The following is a 25,864-nucleotide window of genomic DNA, read 5'->3' on the forward strand; positions in this document are numbered from 1 at the left end:
GCATCCCAGCCATCCAAAAGCCTGTTGGCTCTGCCTCGCAAACAGGTCCCTAACCCAGAGACTTCTCACCTGCACTGCTAGTGCCCTGGTCCCACCCAGTGATCTCCACCTTCCTTCCGGGGGCTCTATCGGAGCCTCCTCCCCAGCCTTCTCCCTCGCCTGCCCTCGGAAGAGCACCTGTTCAGTGCAGCATTTGGGCAGCCTTTGCAAACCTCAGCGCCCGGACTTCACACCCACCTTCCCCGCTCGGCGTGCTCCTCTTTAGCACGCCGATATCCTTGCTCCCCAAGTATGTCAGCTCCGTGGGGAAAAGGCTTCCTGCCGGATTCCTTCCCTGTTCCGTTCCAAGATCCCAGAACAGTGCCGGGTGCAGAGACCCTCAGGGCGAATACTTGCCCAAGGAAGCTGCTCGAGGTGGGGAGGCCTCCACCCGCAGCTCTGGCACCTGACAAACAGAGTGGGGGCAGGAGCCAGCTTTTGGAAAATGACATGTTTTTATTGCTATGTTTGCAGTGGCTTTTGAGCACAGTAAGGGTGTCCCTGCTGGACCGCCGCCCTCACCCGCCCCCCACCCCTCCAGCCCACGTCAGGGTGTGAGGGAAGCCTTTCTAGGGCCCCCTCGGCTGTCTCGGGATTGGACGTGACACAGACGTGGGTTAAGTGAAGCTGCTACGCGGAGGACTTGAGACGTGGAAAGTGCGTCAGCCTTAAGCTCGCAGGTGGGAGCCGCGCGCAGGATCCCTGGGGCGGGGGACGGATGCCCACCTCAGATCCCTGCCCAAGGGGCGCCCGGCCCAGGGCGCAGGGTGTGGGTCAGCCTGAGCATGCTGGGTGAGCAGCCCCAGGTCTGGATCCCCCCGCAGAACCCTGCGTCGGCTCACCCTGCCGACCTGTGGGTAGAGCGGGGAGTGTGCAGACACCCACTGAGGTCCCCACCATGCACTTTTCCCACCCCAGTCTGGGGCCAGGGACTACACGTGCATACCCACACGACAGACTCACACACTCGGCAGCTTGAAGCTTCTGTTTTGCCTATGAAAATGAGATCTATAAATTCACACTCCTTGGCTGGGGCAGAGGTGTAAGAGGGGCTGAAAGGGGTGGGGCGTGGCAAGGAGAGGGACGTTGGGGTGTTTCTTAGAAATATACAAGCAGAAATCTCCTCAAGTTTTTATAAAATGTGCAAAATACAAGCCTCATTTGCCCACAGGCACAATTTACACCTGGTATTCACCTTGGCTGAGAAACAGAGATCTATGTCTATACCCTATGTACTCACGCACACATGCACTCAAGCTCACACAACTGCTACTGGTGGCAACTGGCTCAGGAACTGAAGGTTCCCTTGCTGGCTGGCTCTCTAAGCTTCTAGAGAAGGGACGGGGAGAGGGGTCTAGCCCAGCTGAAATATTCGCCTTGGTTCTGCTGCCCCCCCCTCGCCTGCCCCCTCTGCTCTCCAGTCCCCCTGTTCCCCGAGCTGCCACTGCTGCCCCTGGGGTGAGGGGCCACCCAGGGGTGTGCTGGGCAGAGCCTGGAGAGAGGCAGGCAGGGCCTGGTGGGGTCAGGTGAGACGTGACGGTAGCGGGCACTGGAGGGCGGGCGGCAGGGCTTGGGAAGCAGCGTGTGCACCAGCTTGGTTAAGGGGGGTGGGGGAGGCATCTATTTTTGGTGGGTTGTGATATTTTTGGCATTTTATTAAAAATGGAAAAAGTTATTTTAGTTATAAGCACTCTGGTGCTTCCTCCCCTCCCCCCCCCCCAGGCAGACCCCATAGGTGTCAGGGAAAGGCAAGCCCCCTGGGGGGGTGGGGGGCTAGAGCAGGGGCTGCTATGGCTACGAGAGGGTGAGCTGGTGATGTGAGCCGGGGCACCTGTCACATGACGCTCTCCACCACCACCACCTTGCTGCTCTCAGACACTGGGGTCAGGGTGGTCAGGCCCCTGACATCCGAGTCCTGAGCTCTGTACTCCAAGTGGTGGAGGCCCCAGACGGGCTGCGTCAGGTGCTGCCAGCGCTGCGGGAGAGAGGGACACCTTGAGTCCCTGGGGAGGGGCACCTGCTTGTCCCTGGCCTCTCTCCGCTTCCCGCCACCTGCCACCAACCTGGGGCCCGGGGCCGCGCCCCTCCTGACCAGGCCCCGCTCCCTACGCTAGGGAAATAGGGGTTCAGTGGAGGGCCGAGTGGCTGCTAGAACAGAGGCTAGGGACAGGCCTCTCCTCCGCCGCCACCACCTGAGCGAGGCCCTGGAGGGCCAACTCTCCTCCCGTACACCCCCCTCCGAGCTGGCCCAGAGGCTCCGGCACAACGGTCTGTCCCTCCCGGCAGGTGGGAGAAGGGGCAGGGCGCTCTGGAGGTCACATCTCCACCCAACGGGGGGGAGGGATGGTGTGCGGGAGACGGGGCGCGGGGAACTGACCTCAGCCACGGTCCCCTTGGCCCTGAGGAGGCAGCCCAGGAGGTGGAGGGGCACACACAGCATGGAGGAGAGCGCGAAGCCCCAGCCCATGGCCTCGCCCCACCACGGGTACACGTAGGTGTTGTTGTAGACCAGCGGCTTGTAGTACACCGTGTTGAAGATGAAGATGCCCTGCGGGCGAGAAGCCTTGCGCTCAGCCGGCAGCCACCACTGCGGGCCCTCGGTGTCCCTCGCCCTGCCCAGCCTCTCCCGGCCCTTACCATGCACACCAGCGGGGTGAAGAAAGACCAGCACCATTTCATCCAGGGGCAAGGTCGGTACCCGATCATGCAGGCCACGTCGTCCATGAAGCGGTCGGCTCCTGGGGTAACGTGAGGCCGGAGGGCCAGGGCTAGAGATGTACCACCCCTGACCGTGCCGCACCCCCGGCTTGCCTGTCGGCCCAGACCTACCGTACACCCAGGCGATCACCACGCACTCCCAGAAGGCCTGCCAGAGCAGGGTGGTGCCGCTGGCTGAGTAGTAGTCAAACAGCTGGAAGACATACATCCCGCCCTGGGGATGGAGCCAGGTCAGGGGAGGTGGCAGCCGGCAGCCTGAGGCCAGGGGCATCCCTCACCCTGCCCCCACTCACATCGGTCACCATGGAGAGATCAATGACAAAGCAGAGGGCGCAGCAGAGGGCCACGGAGATCTCTCTTTGGAAACGGAAGTAGTAGGAGGCCGGGAGGAGGTCCAGCAGGCCGGTGATGAAGCCTTCCACACCTACAAACTGTGGCCGGGCAACTCAGGCCGTGCCCCTCCCCACCCACCTGCCATCTCCCGTCGCCCAGTGTGCCCTCTGCTCGCCAGTCCCCCTCCCCCCCCACCTCCCAGCCCCCTCTCTTGCATCCCCCCTCTCAAACCTGGCTGTCAAGGCCAAGCAGCAGCAGCATGAAGAAGAACAGAGCAGCCCAGAGCGGGGCCACAGGCATCAGCGTGACGGCCCGGGGATAGGCGATGAAAGCCAGGCCAGGCCCTGAGGGGGAAGGGGCAGGGTGTGGACACCTGGAGCCCCCCACCCACGACCTGTCCCCCTCCACCCTGCACCACGGTACCAGAGGAGTGGACGATGCCAGGGCACCCTGTGGCCAAGGGCCTTTCCACTTCTGTCAAGACACTGCCGGGCCACTCGAGCCCTCGTGTGTGCGTGCGCGTGTGTGTGTGTGTGTCTTCACGCGCGCGCGCCATACCAGGGGCTGGAAGGTCCCCGCAAGCCCTTGGTAGACCTGTACTCATGAGTGGCGTGTCTGGCTCAGCCTTCTGTACCTGGGTTCCGGCAGCTACTGTGGTCGCAGATCACCACTGACCCAGAGAAGGCCGACCTTTCCCTCTACAACACTCAGGCAAGTGTGAGGACATACCCCGAGGCCCCTGGATACAGATGGATGGGGGCTCGGGGCTCCACGTGGCCTGGCCTGAGGTGGCTGCACAGCTGTGCCTCGCAGCTGCTCAGCCAGGCCTCCTGGCCCAGAGTGATGTGACAAATTGAGTTTGAATTGTTCTCATTTCTCAGAACGTCATTCTGTGTGCGTTCGCGTACACGGTCCGTTACGACAGCAGCTGCCGCTGCTCCGGAGCCCGGGCTGGGGCTTGGGGCGTCTTTACCTGATTCCGCCACCTTGGAGATGTGCACGCCCTGCTCTGTGGCCATGAAGCCCAGGATGGAGAAGACCACGAAGCCAGCAAAGAAGCTGGTCCCGCTGTTGATGAGTGCGAGGATGATGGCATCCCTGGGGGCAGAGGGGACCGTGTGGGCTGGTGAGACTGCCTGCTGCCCACGGGCAGGCAGGGCAGGGGTGGCAGGGCTGTAGTGCCTACTTGTAGCAGTTGTTGTTGAAGCGATTGTAGCTGCCCAGGGCCGTGAGGGCCCCCAGGCCAATGGCGTAAGAAAAGAAAATCTGGGTCCCGGCATCTATCCATACCTGGAGATGAGCGAGGGGAGAGCAGGTGTGAGGAGCGCTGCTAGGCCGGCCTGCTCCCGCACAGTGTCCCCCCACCCGACCTCCGCCTCACCTGAGGGGACGCCAGCTTCGACCAGTCAGGCTTGAGATAGTAGATGATGCCGTCCACGGCTCCAGGCAGCAGCACTCCACGCACGAGCAGCACAACGAGGACCACGTAGGGGAATGTAGCGGTGAAATACACGACCTGGGGGGCGGGGGTGCTCAGAGGGGTCCTGTGGCACCCACCTCCCCCGCCTGCGCAGGGCTGCCAGGAAGGCCACCGTCCCTGCTGGCCGGTGTGCTCAGTGGTGAGGAGGGAGGCCACCCAGTGGCACCCCCTTCTACTCATCAGAGCCACGACTCCTCCCAAAGGAAGCTGGGTGCTTGGCTGGGGCACCAGCAGCCCCACGGCGAGCACAGGTCAGCTGCAGAGGGAGGGAGAGGCAGGGCCCTCCCCTGGCAGGGAGCGAGGCCGCAGCCCGCACGCAGGTCCCACGCCTCCCGTGCCGACTCCAGGGCCTGGTCTGCAGAGAGGCGGGGGTCCTTGGTGCCGGGGATTAGAACTCAGCTAGCCAGAGACAGAGGCAAGATCAAGACGGCAGCAAAGGCCTCTGCCTCCCACGCAAGCAGCGCCAAGCGGCTGCTCTGCGGACCCTGCTGGAACGCTCCCGCCCTCCAGAGACCTGGCCGTGTCCTGCGTGTCCCGCAACCACCGGCAGGCTGTCTTATTGTGTGTCTGTTCACACAGTTGTGCCCACAACCTGACAGGGAGCCCCTGAGGGAGGGATGGGTCCACGCTCCCCGCTGGGTCCCCGAGGGCAGACAGGCAGGTGAGAGAGACAGACCGAGAAGGTCAAAAGCTGACGCAGAGCCAGAACCGAGAGGAACTGGAAGGGAGGGAAGGCAAGACAGGAAAGGCGAGCCAGGGATGCCCCCCACCCCAGGGAAGGGGCAGCCGCTGCCCGGGCCACTCCACCTCCACTCGGGAGGGAAGGCTGCCGGGCCTGGAGGCGCAGGGTGGGGAGGACTCTCCCGCCAGGGGGTGGGGATCAAGTGGCCCGGACTGAAGTCCCTGCCCCTCCTCAGGCTCTGGCCCTCGTGCCGTCTCCTCCCGTGGCAGCAGTGGTCGCTGGCAGACACCCACACCCCCCCAGGCAGTGCTGCCCCCAGCCCTGGCGTCACCCTGGCTGTACCTTTCCTGTTGACTTGACCCCCTTCCAGACACAGAAGTAGACCAGCACCCAGCAGGCCAGCAGACACAGGGTCACCTCCCAGTTGAGGGCCCCCGGAACCTCCAGGCCCCCGGAGAGCCGCAAGACTTTGTTCCTGGGGGAGGGAAAGCCCATGAGGTCTGTGCCAGCAAACGGCCAGGAGACTGGGGGTGGTCCTGGGGTGGCGCCTCCCGCCCTCCCCCCACCCCCGCTGCCTCAGCCCTTGCGTCCAGCCGGTCTCCCCCATGCAGCTGGCCAGCCCGGGCCAAGCCTGCAGCCTGAAGTCGCTGCAGTCTGTGCCCCCGGAGCCTTGGAGCCCCTGGCGGTCCGGCCCCACGCCGTCCCCAGCAGGCCCAGCAGCAGCCCCCCGCTTCCCTCCCTAGGTGGGCAGGCACCGCCCGCTCCGCATCCCTGGCCTCATCCCCCCAGGGCCGGGCCCCGACACACGCGCGCGTGCACACGAACACACATGCAGACTCGAGCTACGTGTGGGAGACCAGAGAGACAGGCGGGGCCTGGCCCAGAGGTGCCTGACTCACTCCCAGAACTCGATGACAGGGGACCGGCGGTCAGCAAGCTGGTCACAAGTGAGGTTGGCCAGGGTGGCATTGGCACAGTCTTCGTGGCGGAAGATCTCCACACAGTCGGGAGTGTTCCAGGTATGGCCACACGTGGCCCAGGGCAGCGTGGTGGTGAAGGACTTCACCAAATAATAGAAGCCCCAGGCCAGCACCATGATGTAGTAGGTGTTGCAATAGAAGACGATCACCATGGAGGCGTAGCCCAGGCCTGGAGAGGAGCAGAGTTTCCATGCAGGCTCTTTTCTGGCCAGTTCCCCACCGTCCCCACTATCTACATGGCCAGGCACTGCCAGCGGTCCCTGCTGGACCCCAACATCCTGCTCCCTGCATCTGCCATCCTCCCCCTCCCCCGCCATCCGTGCAACTAAATCCTTCTCTGTTGCTGTCCAACCAGACCTCTCCAAGTCCCCTTGGGGTCTCCCTTGCACTGTGTCCCCAGCGCTAGGCTAACTCCTCAATCTGTCCCCCCAAATCAGCCCCTGCTCCCTGCCCCCGCCCTGCTTCACCTCCTGCATCCTCCCCAGCCCCAAAGCAGAGCACACATCCTGCCCCCGTCTGAGAGTCAAGTCCTCTTGTTTCCCTAGTCTCACATACCTGTCCCCTTCTGGGTCCCACTGCCACCATGACGGTTGAAGGAAGGCCATGCCTCCACCTGCCCCCCACCCAATGGCCTTCCGTACCAGCAGCTGGGGGTTTTCTGGGGACCTGGGGCAGCGTGGGAGACAGTCACCCTCTCAGGAGGCAACCTTGGCCAGTCACTTACTTCACCTCTCTGTGCCCCAGCCAACGAGGACGGTAACAGTAGGCCCTACCTCCTAGGGCCTTGAGCTGATGGGGGAGCACTGCTCACACGCAGAAGGGGCCACTGGTCCTTCCCTTCAGACCCTGAACTTTCAATGGCTCCCGTCCCAGCTCCTTAGGCTGGCCCTCTGGCTTCTGCCATCGCGTCTCATGCCCAGCCACCCTCTTTTCAGCCCCAGCGAGCCAAAGTATACTCGGCAGGGCCTGTCCCGGGTGCTGCTGGGACTGGGCTTTCTCGCCCTGGTGGAGAGGTCCATCCCCCACTCTAGTCTCCACCTCCCCAAGGTCAGCCAGGTGGTCTGCATGTCCTCCAGGTTCTCCCTCACAGCTTGGGGGGCATCCCAGGCCTGGTGCTCAGACAGGAGATGCTCAGACTTGAGGTTTCTCAAGTGGGTACCAGTTTTGCCCCAGTGGCGGGAAAGGGGAGAGGTCCCGGAGGGAGAGGGTGAGAGGGGCTGCCTGGGGCTGCTCACCTTTGAACAGGGGGCAGATGTTCCACACGTTGATGCTGCCGGCCTTCATGAACTGGCCCAGCGAGATCTCCAAGAAGAAAATGGGGATTCCTCCGACCAGGGCGATCAGGATGTAGGGAATGAGGAACACACCTGGGGGATGAAGCTCAAGGTGGCCACTTGCACAGGGTGGCCCCTTAGCCAGGTGGGGACTTGACCCAAACTCCTCAGCCAGGCCAGGCCAGCCAGCCTGGCTTTCAGAAGCCCTGGGAGGCGGGTGGAGCCCCAGATTCAGGCTCCGCCCAGAGCCCATCATAACTTCCCACTGAGTGAATCAGTGCAAGGGGTGGCTGCTGACTCAGGGGCCCAAGGTGAACAGTCTTGGGGAGGTGGAGTGTCGAGGGGCCTACGGCAGCCCCTGGGCCTTAGAGCCCTGTTTCCTGGGCTGGGGGTCCCCTACAAGGCTTCTGCCCCTACTCACCTACGGTGACCTAACTAACGGGCACGGAGGACACATGCACTTGTGGACACAAGCCACTCCGTGGCCGGCGCTCAGGCCCGGGGACGTGCTGAGCTTGGGCGAGGGGAAGGGAGCCCTGGACTGTGCCGGCACCCAGACTCTTTCCTGCAAGTGTGAAGGTGCAGGGGAGCGGGTGGGTGGGTAGGTGGGTAGCAGTCGTCTGCCAGTGGGCAGAGTGGAGGGTGTCTGAAAGGGCATATGAGCAAGGACAGGAGACAAGGTTGGGGGAGGCTGGCAGGGACTTCAGGCTGGGGGTGGGGGAGCCCTTCTCCTCTCCAGGCCCCCTACCCTTGCCCCCGCTCGGCACTCTCCACTACTCAAAAGCTGAGCTTGGCTTCAGGTCTCAGCATCCTTCTTGCTTGTGACCTTGGGCAAAGGCCTTCTCTCTGGGCCTCAGTTTCCCACCCGTCCGTCATCTAGTCCCTGCGGCTTCCCACCAACCCTGGTGCTGCTTTGCAGTCACAGGACACACGCGTGCCCATCGCTGTTGCTAAGCTGGGCTGGGGCGGGCATGGGGTGTGCATGCAGTGTGTCCAGCGGCGGCGCCAGGCGGCCCAGGCTGCAGGCTTCCCAAGCCTGGCTCAGGCACCCAGTGTTCCAGGCCCAGGCTAGAGGGGAGGGAGGGGAGGGGAGGGAAGGGGAGAGAGGGGAAGAGAAGAGAGGAGGGAAGGGAGGGGAAAGCAGAGGGAGGGACAGAGTGGCCCATTGTGTGTGTGTTCGTGTGTGCACACGTGGGGGGCCCACACAATGTGCCACTTGTGTGCCTGACCTGTGGGGGCAGCCAGGGCTCCTCACCTCTGGAAGCCCCCCCAAGGGGGAGGCCTCGTCTTGCCACCTCGGTGGCCAATCACTTCGGGCCCAGAGTCTGTGGGGGCAGCTCGGCGTTTTCGGCAGGAGGCTCGCCGGCCCCCTCCCCCCACACGCTGCCAGGCACATGACCGGCCGGGGGGGGGGGGGGGGGGGCGGAGACCGCCCGGCTGGGCCACCGCGCGGCGACGGCGGGCGAGGGGCCGCCCCCGGCCGTCCCGGGGGGGCCTCCCCACCCCCTGGACTTCGCACGGGCGCCCCGGCGGGGCCGGCGGCAGGCGGGGGAGGGGCCCGCGCTCACCTCCGCCGTTCTTGTAGCACAGGTAGGGGAAGCGCCACACGTTGCCCAGGCCCACGGCGAAGCCCACGCAGGACATGATGAAGTCCATCTGGCGCGTCCAGGTCTCGCGCGGCGGCACGGCCAGGTGGCCGCCAGGCGCCCCCAGGCCCGCGGGGCCGTCGGCCTTGGCCGGGGCCCCGTCGGGCCCGGGCGCGATCAGGGGGCCCTTCTTCTCGTCGCCGGACACGCTGTAGATGCCGTTCTTGGCGCTCTTCTTCGCCATGGCCGGGGGCGCGGCGCCCCGCGGGAGCGGGCGGGCGGCGGGGGCGCTGGCGGCACTGGGGGGGGCCCGAAGGCGCGGGCCCGCCGGGGGCCGGGGGCGGCCGGACCGGGGGTCGGGGCGGCGGGCGGGCGGCGGGCGGGGTGCGGGACGGCGGGGGCGGCGCGGTCAGAAGCAGTCCACGAAGCACTTGAAAGTGAGCCTGAAGAATCTCATGTGTGTCGGGGGCCCGGGGGCGCGCGGGCGGCGGCGGGGCCCGGCCGGGCGGCGGCGGCGGCTCCCGAGGCTCCTGCCCGCAGCTCCCGCGGCGGCGGCGGCGGCGGCGGCGGCGGCGGCGGCGGCGGTTGTTCGGCCGGCCCGAGGCTCAGCCTAACGGGGCGCGGGTGGCAGCCGGAGCCCACCGGAGCCCACTGTCTGCAAGCTGCGGCCGGAGCAGGGGCCTACGGCCCGCGCCCCCCGCCCCGGCCCGGACCCGCGCGGCTGCTCGGCTCGCCCGCGGCTCTCCCGGCGGCGGCCTAGGCGCGCTCGCCCCTCCTTCCTGGCGGCGGCGGCGGCGGCGGCGGCTCCAGCCGCTCTCGGGGCCGCGGCGGGCTCAGCGACTCGCCACTGCGCTGCGATCCTGCCTCTCCTCCCCGGTCCGACCGGCTGCCGTTTAAGAACCGACTTCGGGATGATGTCACTGTCGCCCCACCCCCACGACTGGACTGCTCCCCCTCCCCCTCCTCCGTCCCTCCCTCCCGCCTGCCCTCCCCGTCACTCCGCCCACCTCCTCCCGCCCTCCTCCCGAGGAGGCGACGCCGCTCCAGCGGGAAGCTGGATGGCTGCTACCTGGGGCGCCGGCCAGCACCTCCTTCCCAGGAGCCGAACCGCCCCTGACCCCAGGTTCACCCGGACCTGGTTCACGTCGACCCTCCTAACCTGCCCTTCCCGGTTCTAGGCCAGCCACTACCCTGGCTGCCTTCTCGACATCCTTGCCCCACCTCTTCCCTCCTCCTCCTTCCAGCCTGTCCCATCTCGGTCCCTTCTCTGACTCCCAGCTGCAGCTTGGGCCACTGTTGGGTACCAAGGCCTACAGCTTTCCGGCTCCCCTGCACCAGAGGGGGTGCAGGGTGCTTCCGCCTCCTGCAGGGCTGGGCCCAGCTGGCCAAATCGGGGAACGGCTGGGGCGGGGGTGTGGGTATGCCTCCAGGTGTGTGCTGTGGGGCTTTGCCAAGACCCTGTCTCCTGCCATTCGGCCCTCCCTGAGGGACACAGCACTGGTGGCTGGGGGTCAGGGCCCCAGCTCTTGGAGTCTTCTAAGCAGGCAGAGGGGAGCCTGCCCAAGCGAGGGACGATGCCACACCTTTTCACCAAAGTGGAGGGTGGTAGGGATTCCTGCCCCCCCTACCCCTGCCTGACTTATGTGAGACTCTGGCAGGAGTAGGGTAAGGCTGCCCCCTGGTGCTTGGTAGGTGCACAGACCCTCCCCCAGAGGCCTCAGCTAAGAGGGCCCAGCTCCGCACCCTCTGTGCTTCTCTCCCCAGGGACCTGCAGGCCTCCCCGGCAAGGGCAAGGTTGTTCAGCTGCTTCCCCATCAGCAGCTGAGCAGCCTGTTCGGAATTTCCCAGGGCCAAGAGTAGCCATAGGATGGGGAAGGAAGGGGTCATTATCCCGGCTGGAGATGTGAAGTGTGCCCGCCCCCACCCCTGACCCCAGTCCCAGGCTCCCCAGTCACCACGCTGCAGTCCCCAGATGGCTCATCCCGTTAAGCTAAACCCTCAGCCATCCGGGCGGCTTTAGGAAGAAAAGCAGTTCCGGCCTGAGCCAGCTTGAACCTGTTAGGTGAGGGAGGGGCAAGCCTTAACGGGCCTGTGTGGGAGACAGGCGGGGTCTCCAGTGTTTAGGTGGAGCGGGGGCACTGGGGGCTCGGGGACCCTCGAGGGGGCGGGGTCCCGGTGCTCCTCGGGAGACCCAATCTCGAGTCTTCCCTGGCCCAGCCTACGAGTGACCCGTAGATGGCCTGGGGAAGCAGGGGCCACCCTCAGGGCGAGGACTGAGGGGGAAGGGGCCTGGCCCAGTGAACCGCAGGCACCCCTATGCAGTCTGAGAGGGGAAAGAGGATCCGGTGGAGTAAGTGGAGGGGAAGGGGCAGGGCGTGCTTGCGGCCGAGGGTGTGACGCCTGCAAGGGGAGGGCGTTCATTAGCTGGCGGTGACCTGGGTGAGGGCTGGCTTCGATGGAGAGGCCGGATGGCGCCAGGGGAAGCTCAGGGAAGTGAGGCCGTGGCCGGGGGCAGGAGACTCAAGAATTTAAGAACTTGCCTGTCCGAGGAGCTCGGTGGGGAGAGAAGGCAGGGGCTGGGGAAGGACGTGGTGAGCTGATTGCACTTTGGGAATGGCACTTTTGAAGACGGCAGAGGGTGAACCGAGCAAGGCCGAGGGAGCTTGAGAAGCAAGGGTGGGGACCTCGGCTGCCGTGCCCAGGACGGGAGGGGACATGTTCCAAGGCCAGTGGCAGGACCGGGGGGGGGGGGGGAACTGCCACCTGTGGCTGCCATTGTCTCTGTGGGCTCAGAGGCTGCTAAGAGCGAGGTGGCTTCGCTGGAGGTGGCTGAAGAGAGCTGCGAAGGGCGAGCCGGCTGCAGAGAGCGGCTACCGCCGCTCCAGGGACCACCAGCCGCTCGGAGCACGGGCCTCCGCATCTGGGGGTGCGACAGGGCCACACCCTCGCTCCCTCCCCCTCGCCAGTCTGCCCCAGTGGGCGATGAGACCACCCCCTGCCTCCCCAGCCCCCGTGTGGTCTCCTCCTGTGGCCCGGGCACCACGTGCTTCTCTCAGCAGCAGAGATCTGACCGGTTCCTCCCCTATACGCTCTTCCCTGTGCTTTCCTCTCTGCTGAAGATCAGCCTACAATCTCCCCCAAGGCGTTTGCGATCAGGCACGAGCTGGCCCACGGGCTCTCCAGAGCTGGAGGGCGCTGCGCCTCCCCGCACCTCCTTCCGATCCTGTGGGATTCAGCTCACCCGCCACCTGGCCCAGGAGGCTAAAGAGGGAGACTCGGGAGCCCTCGACCCCTGCACACAAGCTGCACCGCCTCCCGTGTCCAGACGGGGTGAGCTGGGCTTTGGAGATGCATGAGGTTCACGAACACATCCTCGCCTCTGGCGGGATGATCAGGCAGGAGTTTCTCAAAGTGGGAGCTGGGGTCGGAACTCTGGCCTCTGATGTGTTGACCCGAGCAGTCCTTAGGAGTGTCTCAACTGATAGGGACGTCTACAGTGTTCCAACAGAGGCAGAGGGGTTTCCAGCCCTCGGTGGGTTCTCAGGGCTTCGCAAAGGTGTATTTGCCAACACCCCCTACCCCTGCGGCAGACCCTCAGCTGAGGGCAGGAGGCTGCCCCGCGCCGGGCCCCGGTATTGATGGCCCTTCGAGGCTGGTTCCCAAGCACGTGCACGAGGGGGTGGGTGTGCCCTACCGCCGCTCCCGGGTGAGAAGCAAAGCGTTGCCCAGGCAGAAGCCACAGTTAGGCTGGGGGTGAGAGTAGGAGCTGAGGAGGAAGGGGAGGGGAGAGCTGGAAGGGGGGCGGGGAGGGAGGGCTCCCATTGTCCAGGGAGGCCTGGGGATTTGGGCTGGGGATTGGACCCAGTGCCTGCAGCGACCGTGGACCTCGGAGTGGGCGGGGTGGGAGGGCGTCCGGCCCCGGGTCGACTGGTTATGCCTAGAGGACCTCGCAGCTGGAGATGGGTGCGGGGGTGGGGGGGCCTCTTTGGAGGCTGCCAGGCTTGGGGAGCTTTGCAATTAGAATTAGCTGGGAACAAAGGGACGGCTGGAGTCTACCTTGAAGGGCTTTGTGCTTCCAACCGCTGGGAAGGGGAGAAAGGCGCAGGCTGCCCGGGAGGCTGGGGGGCGGGCAACCTGAGAGGCCCGGGGCCTGCTCACCGCGGCCCCTGCACAGCACCCCTGGTCCGCCAGCTGTGTTCATCCACGCAGAACCCCCAACAGGGTTCTGAAATTCGTTTTCTATGTTTTTCTTTTTTAAGATTTTTTTGGATGCGGACCATTTTAAAGTTTTATTGAATTTATTACAATATTGCTTCTGGTTTTTTTTTTTTTTTTTAATGTTTTGGATTTTTAGCCGCGAGGCATGTGGGATCTTAGCTCCCCGACCAGGGATCGAAGCCGCACCCCCTGCATTGGAAGCGCGGAGTCTTAACCACTGGACCGCCAGGGAGGTCCCCGTTTTTATGTTTTAAATAAACTTTTTCTAACAGAATAGCTTTAGATGCACAAACTGCAGAGATAGGAGTGAGAGTTCCCACACACCTACACACAGCTTCCCCTGTTACTAACACTCTCCATCGTGTGGTCCCTTTGTTAAAATAATCAACCAATATTATACATGATCAGCAGCTAAAATCCAGAGTCTTTTTTTTTTTTTTTTTGCCCTGTGTCCTGGAGCTTGGAAACTGCCAGTACTGAAGACATGACACCGAGGGGGCCAGAGTCCTTACATTACGTGGCCCAAGACCACACGCCTGATCCCTGCCAACAAAAGGAGGGTTAAAGTCCAGAGTCTTATTCATATGTCCTTGACTTTCCCCTCACCTCTTTTTTCTGCCCCATGATCCCACACTGCATCGGCGTTGTGTCTTCTTAGGCTCCTCTGGGCCGTGACTGTCCTCGTTTTTGGTGTTGTGGCGAAGGTCCTGCAGGACCCCTCAGGGTTTTTCTGGTGTTTTCTGTCATGAGTAGACAGGGTGATGCTTACTGAGAGGAGGACCACGGAGGCGAAGTGCCCTTCTCATCACATCCCAGCAAGACTCCGTGCTTTGAACATGACTCCCACTGTCCGTGTCGACCTGGGTCACCTGGCTGAGGTCCTGTTTGTTCACCAGGTGTCTCCACTTTGAATTTAATCTTCCCCCTTCCCATCCTGTCCTCTTGGGAACAAAGTCACTAGCCATGGCCCACGCCTGAGGAGCCATTGAGAAAAACAGGATCCGACAAAAACTGGTTAGAGCCAGTTAGGCCCAAGATGGTGGAAGACTCACTTCCAGTAGACCTCGAGCCTCATTGTAATGCATTAACATGCTAAATGACACCCCACAGGTGCCACGACAGTTCCCAGGCTGACCATAAAAGGCCAAAAAGAGGGCGATGGCCCAGTTCCTGTTGCTCTCCACCCCTTCTCCAGAATAGTTGGGACAACCCTCCCACTCCCAAAGAGCTCCCCACTAAGATGCATATTAGATAGCTGGGGAAAATGTAGACAGGATGGTTTAAGAAAAATAATTAATTTTCTTTTGCAATATTGCATGGCCCCGTACAAACTAGGGGACCAAGAGATCTGGCCAGAAAATGGGTCATTGAATGACAATACCGTCTTGCAGCTGGACCTGTTCTGTAAAGGAAAGGTAGATGGGGTGGGAGTCCCATATGTTCAAATGTTCATGACCCTATTCTAAGATCCAGGTCTAAAGAGCTCCCGCCGGGTGTGCTTGGCTCACATCCCTTCAAAGTGCCTTCTTCCCCCACGGGAGCCTGATGTTTTAGGTGATCCCCTTATGAGACCACCTCCCCGAGTCCACAACCAGGAACTCCTACCCGGCCCCCCCCACCAATTCTGAGGAGGGACAGTCTTCCGGCCTGTTTACCCCTAACGCCACATCTGGACAGCTATGGGACCCCAAACACCCCTGAATCAGCCCACGGATTTGGCCTTTGGAGTATTCAACAATAGAGATAAGGTTGAAGAGGTAAAAAGGATTCAGCAAAAAGCACAGTTATTGGCGGCAGCCCTAACCCCTGCACCACCTCAGGGTTACCCTCCCTTACAGAAGCCCATGACGGGGACAGGATCCAGGAAGCCTGGATCAGGGCCACCGTCTCGCCAGGAAAGGATCTGTTTTAAGTGTGGCCAAGACGGCCACTGGAAGGACAAATGCTCCCTGTATGGGAAAAGTCCACTGGGATCCTGCCTGACATGCAAACGAGAGGGCCACCGGAAGTGGGACCACCCCCAGTCCCGATGGGGACTCTGAGCCCCCAAACCAATGATGGCCGAGAGGACCTAAGACTGTTGGGGCCCGGGACCCTCCCTGGCTCCCCAAGGACACCTGGTCCTTTCTCTGGAGGAGCTGAAAGTGAGCGGGCCCTGTGGGGCTCCCGGGCACGGAGGCACTTTTGTCCCCCGTTTCTTGTAGGCAAGAGTCCAGCCTCCGTGACCTTCCCTGGGTTCCAAAGGGCAGAGCTGAACAGTTGCTGATCAAGGGAGAAGCGGCCAAGAAACCACCTGAGACGAGATTAAAGGGACCCGAGAAGCTCCTCCAGATCAGGACACACCACCTGAGGCGAGATTAAGGGAGTGAAAGCCCTACGCACACCCCGATCTTGTCAGGAACCCTGACTTTGAACCGTTGTTATAAAACCCCTCCTCAAATCCTCGTGGGCGGGGGACACATAGCTTTTCGAGGCAGGAGCCCGCTGTGCCCCCCTTTGTCTGGCAGAGCAGTAAAGCTCTCCTTTTCTACTTCCCCCAAAACTCTGTCTCCAAGATTTGATTGGGCACCGGTGCACAGAGACCGAGCTTTCGGTAAAGAGCCTCTGGTAACCTTGACGCGGACGGTAGGAAGGTTATTTTCTTACCAGCTATGGGGGCCGCCTAGTCTGTGCTGACTGATGGCTCAGGCCCCGCGTCCTCCCAATCGTGTATGATAAGACCAAGCAATTCAGCGTGCCCCCCCGCAGCTGCTTGCTAGGAAGTGGGACCTTCACACATCAGCTCTGCTCATGCCTGAGTGCCCCGTCCCTGAGTGCCCCGTCCCTGAGTGCCCCGTCCCTGAGTGCCCCGTCCCTCAGTGCCCCGTCCCCCTGCTGGGAAGGAACTTGCTCACTGAATTCCAGACAATAGTCCAAGCTGGAGACCCTCACGGAGAAGGCACCCGCCAAGAAAAATGATTGCTCTTGCCCGTGGGAGCCTGCCTCAATCCCAAGCCAGAGGGGGTCTCCCCTCCACCCCAGGTTGTTTCTCAAGTGAACCCCGCTGCCTGGGACGCAGAGGTCCCTGGCGGAGCTGCTCTCGTCAGGCTACCTTTAGAAATGGGACCACGTGAAGCTGTAGGCCAGCCTCGAGGGCCACGATCAGAGAGCTTCTTAAACCCAGGGAGGATCCTCAAAAGTGTTTATAAATAAATTACCAAAATGGGAGGCCACTGGTCTGACTAAACTAACCATCGCTGATAGGAATTTGGGGTGAAGGAGGCCTTCTCCCCTAAGCTAGATGAGGGCAAGTAAAACATTCCAACATAGGTGAATGAGGTGAATGAGTGTGTCAGTCTTTTGATATCACTGAGGTGGCCACTCAATTCTTTGAGGAAAAAAAACCTCCTTGTTTTATAACTCTAGTCTGTACAGGATCAGAGGTGGAGCTCCAGAAAGAATCCACATCCCACCAGCCTTTACCACTCCTCAAACCTCCCCTCCTTATCTTAAGAGGCTTGTAAGTACGGAGGGAAAACAATTTTTTTTTCTGGCCTTAAGGGAACAAAGTCATCCTAGAAGGAACTTGCCTTTTGCTCCTCAGGCCTTTGAGATACAAATGCTCTACCTGTTCTTCTCCAGGAGCCCATAGCTCTGCCATCTCTTTAAAATGCACATTTTGAGCAGCAGAAACGAACACATTCACCTAATGAAGGACATCTTGGTTGCTCCAGTTTTTGCCCATTCTGAAAAAGCTGCTATGAACATTTTGTGCTCGTTTTTCTGTGGACATAAAATTTCAAATCCTTTGAGTAAAATACCAAGGAGCGCGGTTGCTGTATGGTAAGAGTATGTTTAGTTTTGTAAGAAACAGCCAAACTGGCCGCACCATTTTGCATTCCCTCCAGCAATGAATGAGAGTTCCCGTAGCTCCACATCCTCGCCAGCATTTGGTGTTGTCAGTGGTCCAGATTTTGGCCATTCTCAGAGGTGTGTAGTGGTGTCTCATCGTTGTTTTAATGTGCAATTCCCTAATGACATATGATGTTAAACCTCTCTTCATATGCTTACTTGCTCTCTGTATTTCTTCTTTGGTCAGGTATCTGTTCAGATCTTTGGCCCCCTTTTTAAAAAAATTTTTTTTTGAATTTTATTTTATTTATTTTTTTATACAACAGGTTCTTATTAGTTATCCATTTTATACATATTAGTGCATATATGTCAATCCCAATCTCCCAATTCATCCGACCACCAGCCCCCCTCCGCCACTTTCATGCCTTGGTGTCCGTACATTTGTTCTCTACATCTGTGTCTCTATTTCTGCCCTGCAAACCAGTTCATCTGTACCATTTTTCTAGGTTCCACATATATGCATTAATACACGATATTTGTTTTTCTCTTTCTGACTTACTTCACTCTGTATGACAGTCTCTAGACCCATCCACGTCTCTACAAATAACCCAATTTTGTTCCTTTTTATGGCTGAGTAATATTCCATTGTATATATGTACCACATCATCTTTATCCATTCATCTGTCGATGGGCATTTAGGTTGCTTCCATGACCTGGCTATTGTAAATAGTGCTGCAATGAACACTGGGGTGCATGTGTCCTTTTGAATTATGGTTTTCTCTGAGTATATGCCCAGTAGTGGGATTGCTGGGTTGTATGGTAATTCTATTTTTAGTTTTTTAAGGAACCTCCATACTGTTCTCCATAGTGGCTGTATCAATTTACATTCCCACCAACAGTGCAAGAGGGTTCCCTTTTCTCCACACCCTCTCCAGCATTTGTTGTTTGTAGATTTTCTGATGATGCCTATTCTAACTGGTGTGAGGTGATACCTCATTGTAGTTTTGATTTGCATTTCTCTAATAATTAGTGATGTTGGGCAGCTTTTCATGTGCTTCTTGGCCATCTGTATGTCCTCTTTGGAGAAATGTCTATTTAGGTCTTCTGCCCATTTTTGGATTCGGTTGTTTGTTTTTTTAATATGGAGCTGTATGAGCTGTTTATATATTTTGGAGATTGATCCTTTGTTGGTTGATTCATTTGCAAATATTTTCTCCCATTCTGAGGGTTGTCTTTTCGTCTTGTTTGTAGTTTCCTTTGCTTTGCAAAAGCTTTTAAGTTACATTAGGTCCCATTTTTTTATTTTTGTTTTTATTTCTATTACTCTAGGAGGGGGATCAAAAAAGGTCTTGCTGTGATTTATGTCATAGAGTGTTCTGCCCGTGTTTTCCTCTAAGAGTTTTATAGTGTCCGGTCTTAAATTTAGGTCTTTAATCCACTTTGAGTTTATTTTTGTTCATGGTGTTAGGGAGTGTTCTAATTTCATTCTTTTACATGTAGCTGTCCAGTTTTCCCAGCACCACTTATTGAAGAGGCTGTCTTTTCTCCATTGTATATTCGTGCCTCCTTTATCAAAGGTAAGGTGACCATATGTGCATGGGTTTACCTCTGGGCTTTCTATCCTGTCCCATTTATCTGTATTTCTGTTTTTGTGCCAGTACCATATTGTCTTGATTACTGTAGCTTTGTAGTATAGTCTGAAGTCAGGGAGTCTGATTCCTGTAGCTCCGTTTTTTTCCCTCAAGACTGCTTTGGCTATTTGGGGTCTTTTGTGTCTCCACACAAATTTTAAGATATTTTGTTCTAGTTCTGTAAAAAAATGCCATTGGTAATTTGATAGAGATTGCATGAAATCTGTAGATTGCTTTGGGTAGTAGAGTCATTTTCACAGTATTGATTCTTCCAATCCAAGAACATGGTATATCTCTCCATCTGTTTGTGTCATCTTTGATTTCTTTCATCAGTGTCTTATAGTTTTCTGCATACAGGTCTTTTACCTCCTTAGGTAGGTTTATTCCTAGGTATTTTATTCTTTTTGTTGCAATGGTGAATGGGATTGTTTCCTTAATTTCTCTTTCTGATCTTTTGTTGTTAGTGTATAGGAATGCAAGTGATTTCTCTGCATTAATTTTGTATCCTGCAACTTTACCAAATTCATTGATTAGCTCTAGTAGTTTTCTGGTGGCATCTTTAGGATTTTCTATGTATAGTATCATGTCATCTGCAAACCGTGACAGTTTTACTTCTTCTTTTCCAATTTGTATTCCTTTTAGTTCTTTTTCTTCTCTGATTGCTTTGGCCCATTTTTAAATTGGGTTGTTTGTGTTGTTATTGAGTTTTAGGAATTCCTTATATAGTTTAGGTGCCAGTCCTATATCAGATATGTGTTTTGCAAAGATTTCTCCCCAAGCTGTGGCTTGTCTTCTCATTCTCTCTCGTTTTCTCTCATTCTCTTAACAGTGTTGTTTACAGAGCTAACATGTCACATTGTGATACAGTCCAATTTATCATTTCTTCTTTAATGGACCATGCTTTTCATATTGCATCCCCAAACTCATCACCAAGCCCAAGGTAAGACAGATTTTCTCCTATGTTTTCTTCTAGAAGTTTGGCATTTTACATTTAGGTCTGTGATCCACTTTGCGTTCATTTTTCTGTAAGGCATCCCCTGAAAGGATTTTGAAAAGCTCTGCATCCACCACCCTCTAACACACACACATGTGTTTTTTGAAGTTGACATCTACAGTATTTCAACGGATGTTTCAACAGTCGTGAAGGGTGTCATTTCCAGTGTATTGTAAATACTGATTTAAAACAAAAACTGTGAGATCACTTTTGACACTTCCACTTCCTGATTTTGATGCCACAGGCTCACTTTGGAAGTGGGTCCTTTTCCTCCTGCCTCCACTTTCCATCTGCTGCCCCCCAGAGCAGCCTCCTTTGCTGTCCTTCTCCACGTGGGAAGCCTTTTATTACTCATGCATCATCGTACTTCTCCAAAACACCAATTACATTTCTTGTTAGGACCTGTGACCACAGGGCAGTGGATTCGACATGTGGATGCATAATTATGAAACAAGCAAATAAGATGGGGCTTTGGTTTGTGTCAATTTGTCCAAGTGTCCATAAACAAATAGGACTTACTGCCAGCATGAGATGGGGTTCACTGTCGGTTCCATTCCTATCTTTTTTTCTCTTTTAGATGTAAGATCTAGGAAACCCTGTTCACAGATTTGAGCAGTTGGGAGTGGGGCCCATGCTTCCGAGTGCTGAGGCCCCTGGAGCCTTCTCGAAGGAACTGGGAGGGGTGGTTGGGAAAGGGAACCTGAGGGGGCCTTCTCAGACCCGCCATTTTGAACAGAGGACATGTAGGAGCTGAGGTCTGGAGAGATGATTTTTAAAAACCTTTGCCTGCCCCGTAGACCCTCTTGAAGACTTTGTGTCAGGCCGGGGGCCTATAGACCCCTGCAAAGATAGAGCCAGCAGGTTACTCCCGGGCCCTGAGAGTCCATGGAGCCCCTCCAACAATGGCCTGTGTGGATGTACTCTTGGTAACAGCCAGGACACCTGTTGCCCCCATCCTTGGTGGGACCTGGACTCCCTGGGAGGGGCGCCAGAACCGAGATGAGACTGCATGGGACAAATCCACTAATTGTTGGATGAAGGATTGGATTCATTCACCAAGCACTTATTTCCTGAGTGATTCTCCTGGGCCAAGTTGACAGAGACACTCTCTGGGAGTGGATGCTTTGCTGAGGAAGACAAGCCAAAGAAGGTGATTTTGCAGAGGTGCAGGCTCTTCAGACAGGGCAGGCGGGGTGATTACTATATAGAATGTGTTGGAGGGGGACAGCTGAGGCCTCTTTGAAGAGGTGACATTTGAGTTGAGACCTGATGGAGTGAGGGAGCAAGCCAAACAGATACCTGAGTGAAGAGTGTTCCAGGCAGAGAGGCAGTGAGTGCAAATGCCCTGGGGCGGGTGTATGTGTGGTGTGCTTGAGGACCAGTTAAGAAGCCAGTGTGGCTGGAGCTGCTTGAGCAAGGGGGGGAGGAGTGGGTGGAGAGGGGCCAAAGCAATGATGGGGAAGAGGGCCCAATCACGCAGAACTCTTAAGCCCCTGTAAGGACTCATGCTTTGGTTTGGAGTGACACGAAGAGCCGTGGGAGGGTTTGGAGCTCAGGGGTGACATGATCTCAATAAAAGGAAGCTCTGGCTGCTCGGTGGGGAAGAAACTGCCGGTTGGAGAGGTTAAGGGTGCAGGCAGAGGGCAGGGGGAGCCCAGCGAGGAGGCTTTTGCTGTCCTCCAACTGAGTGCTGATGGGGGTTCAGGCCAAGGTGGCAGAAGTGGCAGTGGCAGGGCTGGGGCTAGGGAAGGAGGCTGTTTTAGGTCAAGTGGCCTGGATGCCCTGTCTGCGGAGAGGACATTAGAGCAGAGACCCGAAGGCACCCAGAGAGCCAGGTCAACATGTGGGTGAAGAGACTTCTGTGTGGAGGACACCGGTGGTGCAAAGGCCCTGGGGCCGGCCCAGTCAGGCCGCCGGGAGGAGCTGGAGCCGGCGGGAACCCGCACGAATGACAAAGGAGAGAGGCGGGGGCGGCCGGCGCCGGCCGATTGCCTTACAAGGCGCCCTGCAGTGCCGCGGCCGCGCTCGGCCACCGCGTGCTCGGCCGCCAGCGGGCGGCGGGGGCGCGCGCGGAGGGGGGCGGGGCCGCCGGGGCGCGGGCGGGGGGCTCGGCGCGGTGGCTACTGCGCTAGGCGACGCTGCGGCTTCGCCTCGGCTCCAGGTCCGCACCCGGCGCTCCGGGGCGCGGGCGCGCGCTGGCGGGGGCGTGCAGTGTCCCGGGCCACGGCAGGCCCGGCGCACACCTGTCACGCCCGGCGCGCCCCCGGCCGGCACGCGCGCGGCTCACGCAGCTCGGGACGCGGGAGGCCCGGGCTGCCGAGTCCCTCCCGCCGCGAGGCGCCGAGGGCTGGGCTGAGCCGGGCGGCCGCGTGGGTGGCCGTGGCGGGCGGCTGTGCGCGGGGGTCGCAGGTGCATCTAGGGCGGGTCGGTGGCCTGGGGGGCGCGTGCCTGTGGGCGCTGGGCCGTGGGTGGCAGGTCTAGGCTTGGGGGCGACCGGGGGCGCCTCTGGGCGCTGCGGATGGGAGTGAGCCTGGAGGGGCCGGGGGGGGGGGGCACGGAGCCTTCTGGAAGGCGGCCAATCGCGGCTGACTAGGTTGTGTGGGGGCGGAGAGGGGGTCTCTGGGCGCTGATCGTCGTCGGGGTGCCAGGTCGCGGGGCGTCGGATCGTGGCCGTATCTGGGAGGGGGAGGAGTTTATGCGGCGGCCTCGCTGGAGGCGTCCACCTGGGAGTGCGGACCTGGACAGTGGGGGAGGGGCGAGATGTAACGGGCTGGGGGAGGGTGTGTGGGACCTGTGTTCCTGAGTGGGGCTGTGGCTGAGGGTGGCTGAGGCACTGCCGGATCTGGGTTTTGGGGGACGGGGCTGCCCCTCGCTCAGGGAGCTTCCCTCCACCTCTCCCTGCACCCCCAGACATGCTGCTGCTCAAGAAACAGACGGAGGACATCAGCAGCGTCTATGAGATCCGGGAGAAGCTCGGCTCGTGAGTGTGTGTGTGTGTGTGTGTGTGTGCGCGCGCGCGCGTGAGAGTGAATGTGTGTATCTGTGTGGGGGGATGGGTGGCATGGGACGGGGAGGGCTTCCCCATCTCCTTCGGCTAAGGGGGCCCTTCTCCCTCCCCGCCTCTGCTCTCGCGCCCCGCCCTCCTCCTCGCCTTTCCCCTCCCTTCCTGCCTCCCCCTCTGCCGCAGGGGCGCTTTCTCCGAGGTGGTGCTGGCCCAGGAGCGGGGCTCCTCACACCTTGTCGCCCTCAAGTGCATCCCCAAGAAGGCCCTTCGAGGCAAGGAGGCCCTGGTGGAGAACGAGATCGCGGTGCTCCGCAGGTGTGCGCCTCGCAGTGGCTGGGAGCCTCCTGGGGTGGAGCGCCCTGCCTCCTCCGTGTCCCCAGAAAGGCCTGACCGGGGGCTCTGCCTTGCTGGACCGGCAGGGGCGGCCCATGGTAGGGTAGGGGGCAGGGGCGGGAGGAAGAGAAGAGGGTGAAGGGCTTCCCTGGGGGTCCAGAGGGGGCCGTGGCGGCCCGTAAGGGGCTTTTTCTTGCCGTTGCAGGGTCAGCCACCCCAACATCGTGGCTCTGGAGGACGTCCACGAGAGCCCTTCCCACCTCTATCTGGCCATGGAGCTGTGAGGAGGGCGGGGTCAGGCGGGGGTGGGCGGGGCCGGGGGGCCGGGTCAGCTGAGCCCCTGCCCCCCCAGGGTGACGGGGGGCGAGCTGTTCGATCGCATCATGGAGCGCGGCTCGTACACGGAGAAGGACGCCAGCCACCTGGTGGGGCAGGTCCTTGGTGCCGTCTCCTACCTGCACAGCCTGGGCATCGTGCACCGAGACCTCAAGGTGCCTCTGCCCTCCTGCCCGCCCACCCAGGCCTTGCCCCGCGTCCCTGTGCACCACGGGTCTGGGGGACTTGCGGGCGCCCAGCCCCGGGGACCGCGCCACGACTGAGCCGGTGTTCTCTCTGACATCGGTGTGTCACAGCCTGAAAACCTCCTCTATGCCACGCCCTTCGAGGACTCCAAGATCATGGTCTCTGACTTTGGCCTCTCCAAAATCCAGGCTGGCAACATGCTAGGCACCGCCTGTGGGACCCCGGGCTATGTGGGTAAGTGAGGGGGGCGCCCCGAGGCTCGCCGGGGGCCGGGGTGCCCTGTGGGAGCCGAGGTGCCAGGGGCAGGGCAGGCGGCGGGCCACTCCTGGGGTGCACTCGGCTGAGCCCGGCAGCACTGGAGGCGTGCTGTGCGTGTGCGCGGGCGTGCGTCTGTCTGTCTGTCTGTCTCTGGCCCCCAGCCCCGGAGCTCTTGGAGCAGAAGCCCTACGGGAAGGCCGTAGATGTGTGGGCCCTGGGTGTCATCTCCTACATCCTGTGAGTGACCACTGGGAAGGCTCTTCTTCTGCCTGCCTGCCCCCTGCTGGGTCGGGGAGGTTTGGACAGCTGGGTGATTCATCTGTGGGTGCCAGGCTGTGTGGGTACCCCCCCTTCTATGATGAGAGCGACCCCGAACTCTTCAGCCAGATCCTGAGGGCCAGCTACGAGTTTGACTCTCCCTTTTGGGATGACATCTCAGAATCAGGTGAACTTGAGGCTGACCCCAAGCTCAGGGAGCGGGGAGGGCCGTGGGGCCGTGGGGATGGGGCGGGCTGACCTGGTTTCCCTGTCCCAGCCAAAGACTTCATCCGGCACCTTCTGGAGCGAGATCCCCAGAAAAGGTTCACCTGCCAGCAGGCCTTACAGCATCTTTGGTGAGCGGGACCCCTGCTGAGCTGTCCTGGGACCAGAGGGTCCACACCCTCAGAGACCCCCACCCCTCACTGACCTTTGGCCTTGCCCTAGGATCTCCGGGGATACAGCCTTTGACAGGGACATCCTGGGCTCAGTTAGTGAGCAGATCCAGAAGAATTTTGCCCGGACCCACTGGAAGGTCAGTGTGGGGAGGGGCCTGGGGACCCGGCTCGAGGCTGCCCGCCCCGTCCGTCAGCCTCACGAGGATGGTCTGGGCCGCCAGTGGTCTTTACGGTCCTCGAAGTCTTGGGACCAGGGCCGGGACACGGCCTGACACCCCTCTCCCTGCAGCGAGCGTTCAATGCTACCTCCTTCCTGCGCCACATCCGCAAGCTGGGGCAGACCCCGGAGGGGGAGGACACCTCGGGACGGAGGATGATGAGCCACGGCCACCCGGGCCTCCGCACTGGCCAGCCCCCCAAGTGGTGACACCCAGGTGCGTGGGGGTGAGCCCTGCGCCCGCGGGGACCTGGCTCCTCGCTGAGCTCAGGGGGTGGCAGGCCCCGTGTGGCCAAGAGCTCAGCAGGGTGGGCCCCACAGAGTAGCGGGCTGAGGGCGGAGAGCACCGAAAGAGGGGAGGAGCCGGGGTCCCCAAGAAGTGGATGAGACAGAGAGGTGGGGGGCAGGCCGTGCCGCTGGCGTGAGGGTCCTCGAGGGGCCCAGTGAGCACCTCTGCTGAGAGCCTGGGCCGGGAGCAGGGGGTGCAGGGCAGGCCAGGGGCGCCTCCTGACTGCCCCCTTCCCTGTGCTTCTCTCTTCTTCTCCACCCCAGGCTGAGCGCACGGACCCCCAGACTCCCTTCCAATGGACCCTTTCAGTCCCCCCCACCTCCCCCTCCCGCCCCAGGGCACCTCTGCGGTAGAGCTTGAGCCCTGTGGGTGTGGTGCAGGGCACTGGGGTGGGCGCTGTTGGGGCACGTCCACAGATTTCCCTCCCCTGTCGCTGCCACACCCCGTCTAGAGACCAAGAGGCCCAGGGGCTGTCCTTCCCGTGCTGTTCTGTGCTTTGCTGACTGTGGGTGGTCCTGCTTGTGTCGTGGCCCTCCAGCCTCCCTCCAGTCTTCCCCAAATCAATAAAGACAGACAGAGCAATGGGCAGTGGTGAGCTGGGGGGAGGGATGAGGGCTGGGAAGGAAACCAAGGAGGCAGGCCACCTCGCCCGCCACCACCCGAACTTCTGCTCCCCCCATCACAGCAGACAAGCTCCGGGTTGTCCAAGAACTTCCTGTCCCCACTCCCCGACGTGCCGGCAAGAGGCAGCCGAGCTGGCCAGCTCTGCCACCCTCGAGGTTGGCCTGCGTGTGGCTCTGGGGCCCTGGGCCGGGCTCG

At 60.1% G+C, this 25,864-nt stretch overlaps 2 protein-coding genes across 3 annotated transcripts; one reads left to right on the forward strand and one right to left on the reverse strand.

Moving 5' to 3' along the window:
- Nucleotides 1-538: 538 nt before the first annotated feature.
- SLC6A8 (solute carrier family 6 member 8) lies at nucleotides 539-9,336 on the reverse strand (the record flags this gene model as incomplete). 2 transcript variants are annotated; one of them, XM_079909702.1, is made up of 13 exons in its annotated part: nucleotides 539-2,014; nucleotides 2,417-2,587; nucleotides 2,677-2,777; nucleotides 2,869-2,971; nucleotides 3,051-3,188; nucleotides 3,322-3,434; nucleotides 4,064-4,188; nucleotides 4,277-4,380; nucleotides 4,472-4,606; nucleotides 5,595-5,727; nucleotides 6,152-6,401; nucleotides 7,468-7,599; nucleotides 9,075-9,336. In XM_079909702.1, 13 exons carry the CDS (start codon nucleotides 9,334-9,336, stop codon nucleotides 1,874-1,876), a joined length of 1,908 nt encoding a protein of 635 aa, XP_079765828.1. In that variant the 3' UTR covers nucleotides 539-1,873. The 2 variants fall into 2 exon arrangements, with proteins under 2 accessions (XP_079765828.1, XP_079765829.1); XM_079909703.1 differs by lacking the exon at nucleotides 9,075-9,336 and adding an exon at nucleotides 8,762-8,785.
- PNCK (pregnancy up-regulated nonubiquitous CaM kinase) lies at nucleotides 8,676-25,531 on the forward strand. Its single transcript, XM_079909704.1, has 12 exons — nucleotides 8,676-9,096; nucleotides 22,677-22,746; nucleotides 22,954-23,085; nucleotides 23,309-23,383; nucleotides 23,456-23,594; nucleotides 23,736-23,859; nucleotides 24,045-24,120; nucleotides 24,216-24,328; nucleotides 24,419-24,497; nucleotides 24,589-24,676; nucleotides 24,829-24,973; nucleotides 25,309-25,531. Exons 1-11 carry the CDS (start codon nucleotides 8,901-8,903, stop codon nucleotides 24,964-24,966), a joined length of 1,230 nt encoding a protein of 409 aa, XP_079765830.1. The 5' UTR covers nucleotides 8,676-8,900; the 3' UTR covers nucleotides 24,967-24,973; nucleotides 25,309-25,531.
- Nucleotides 25,532-25,864: the final 333 nt, after the last annotated feature.

This window comes from Stenella coeruleoalba (assembly GCF_951394435.1).
Source record: "Stenella coeruleoalba genome assembly, chromosome: X".
Classification (NCBI taxonomy): Eukaryota; Metazoa; Chordata; class Mammalia; order Artiodactyla; family Delphinidae; genus Stenella; species Stenella coeruleoalba.

Excerpts from the sequence above, each read along its gene's own strand:
- PNCK (XM_079909704.1), top strand. The coding sequence starts at position 8,901 with ATGACCGGCCGGGGGGGGGGGGGGGGGGGCGGAGACCGCCCGGCTGGG. Across the intron at positions 22,747-22,953 it reads ATCCGGGAGAAGCTCGGCTC|GGGCGCTTTCTCCGAGGTGG; the intron begins GTGAGTGTGTGT and ends CCTCTGCCGCAG. Across the intron at positions 24,498-24,588 it reads CAGGCCTTACAGCATCTTTG|GATCTCCGGGGATACAGCCT; the intron begins GTGAGCGGGACC and ends GCCTTGCCCTAG.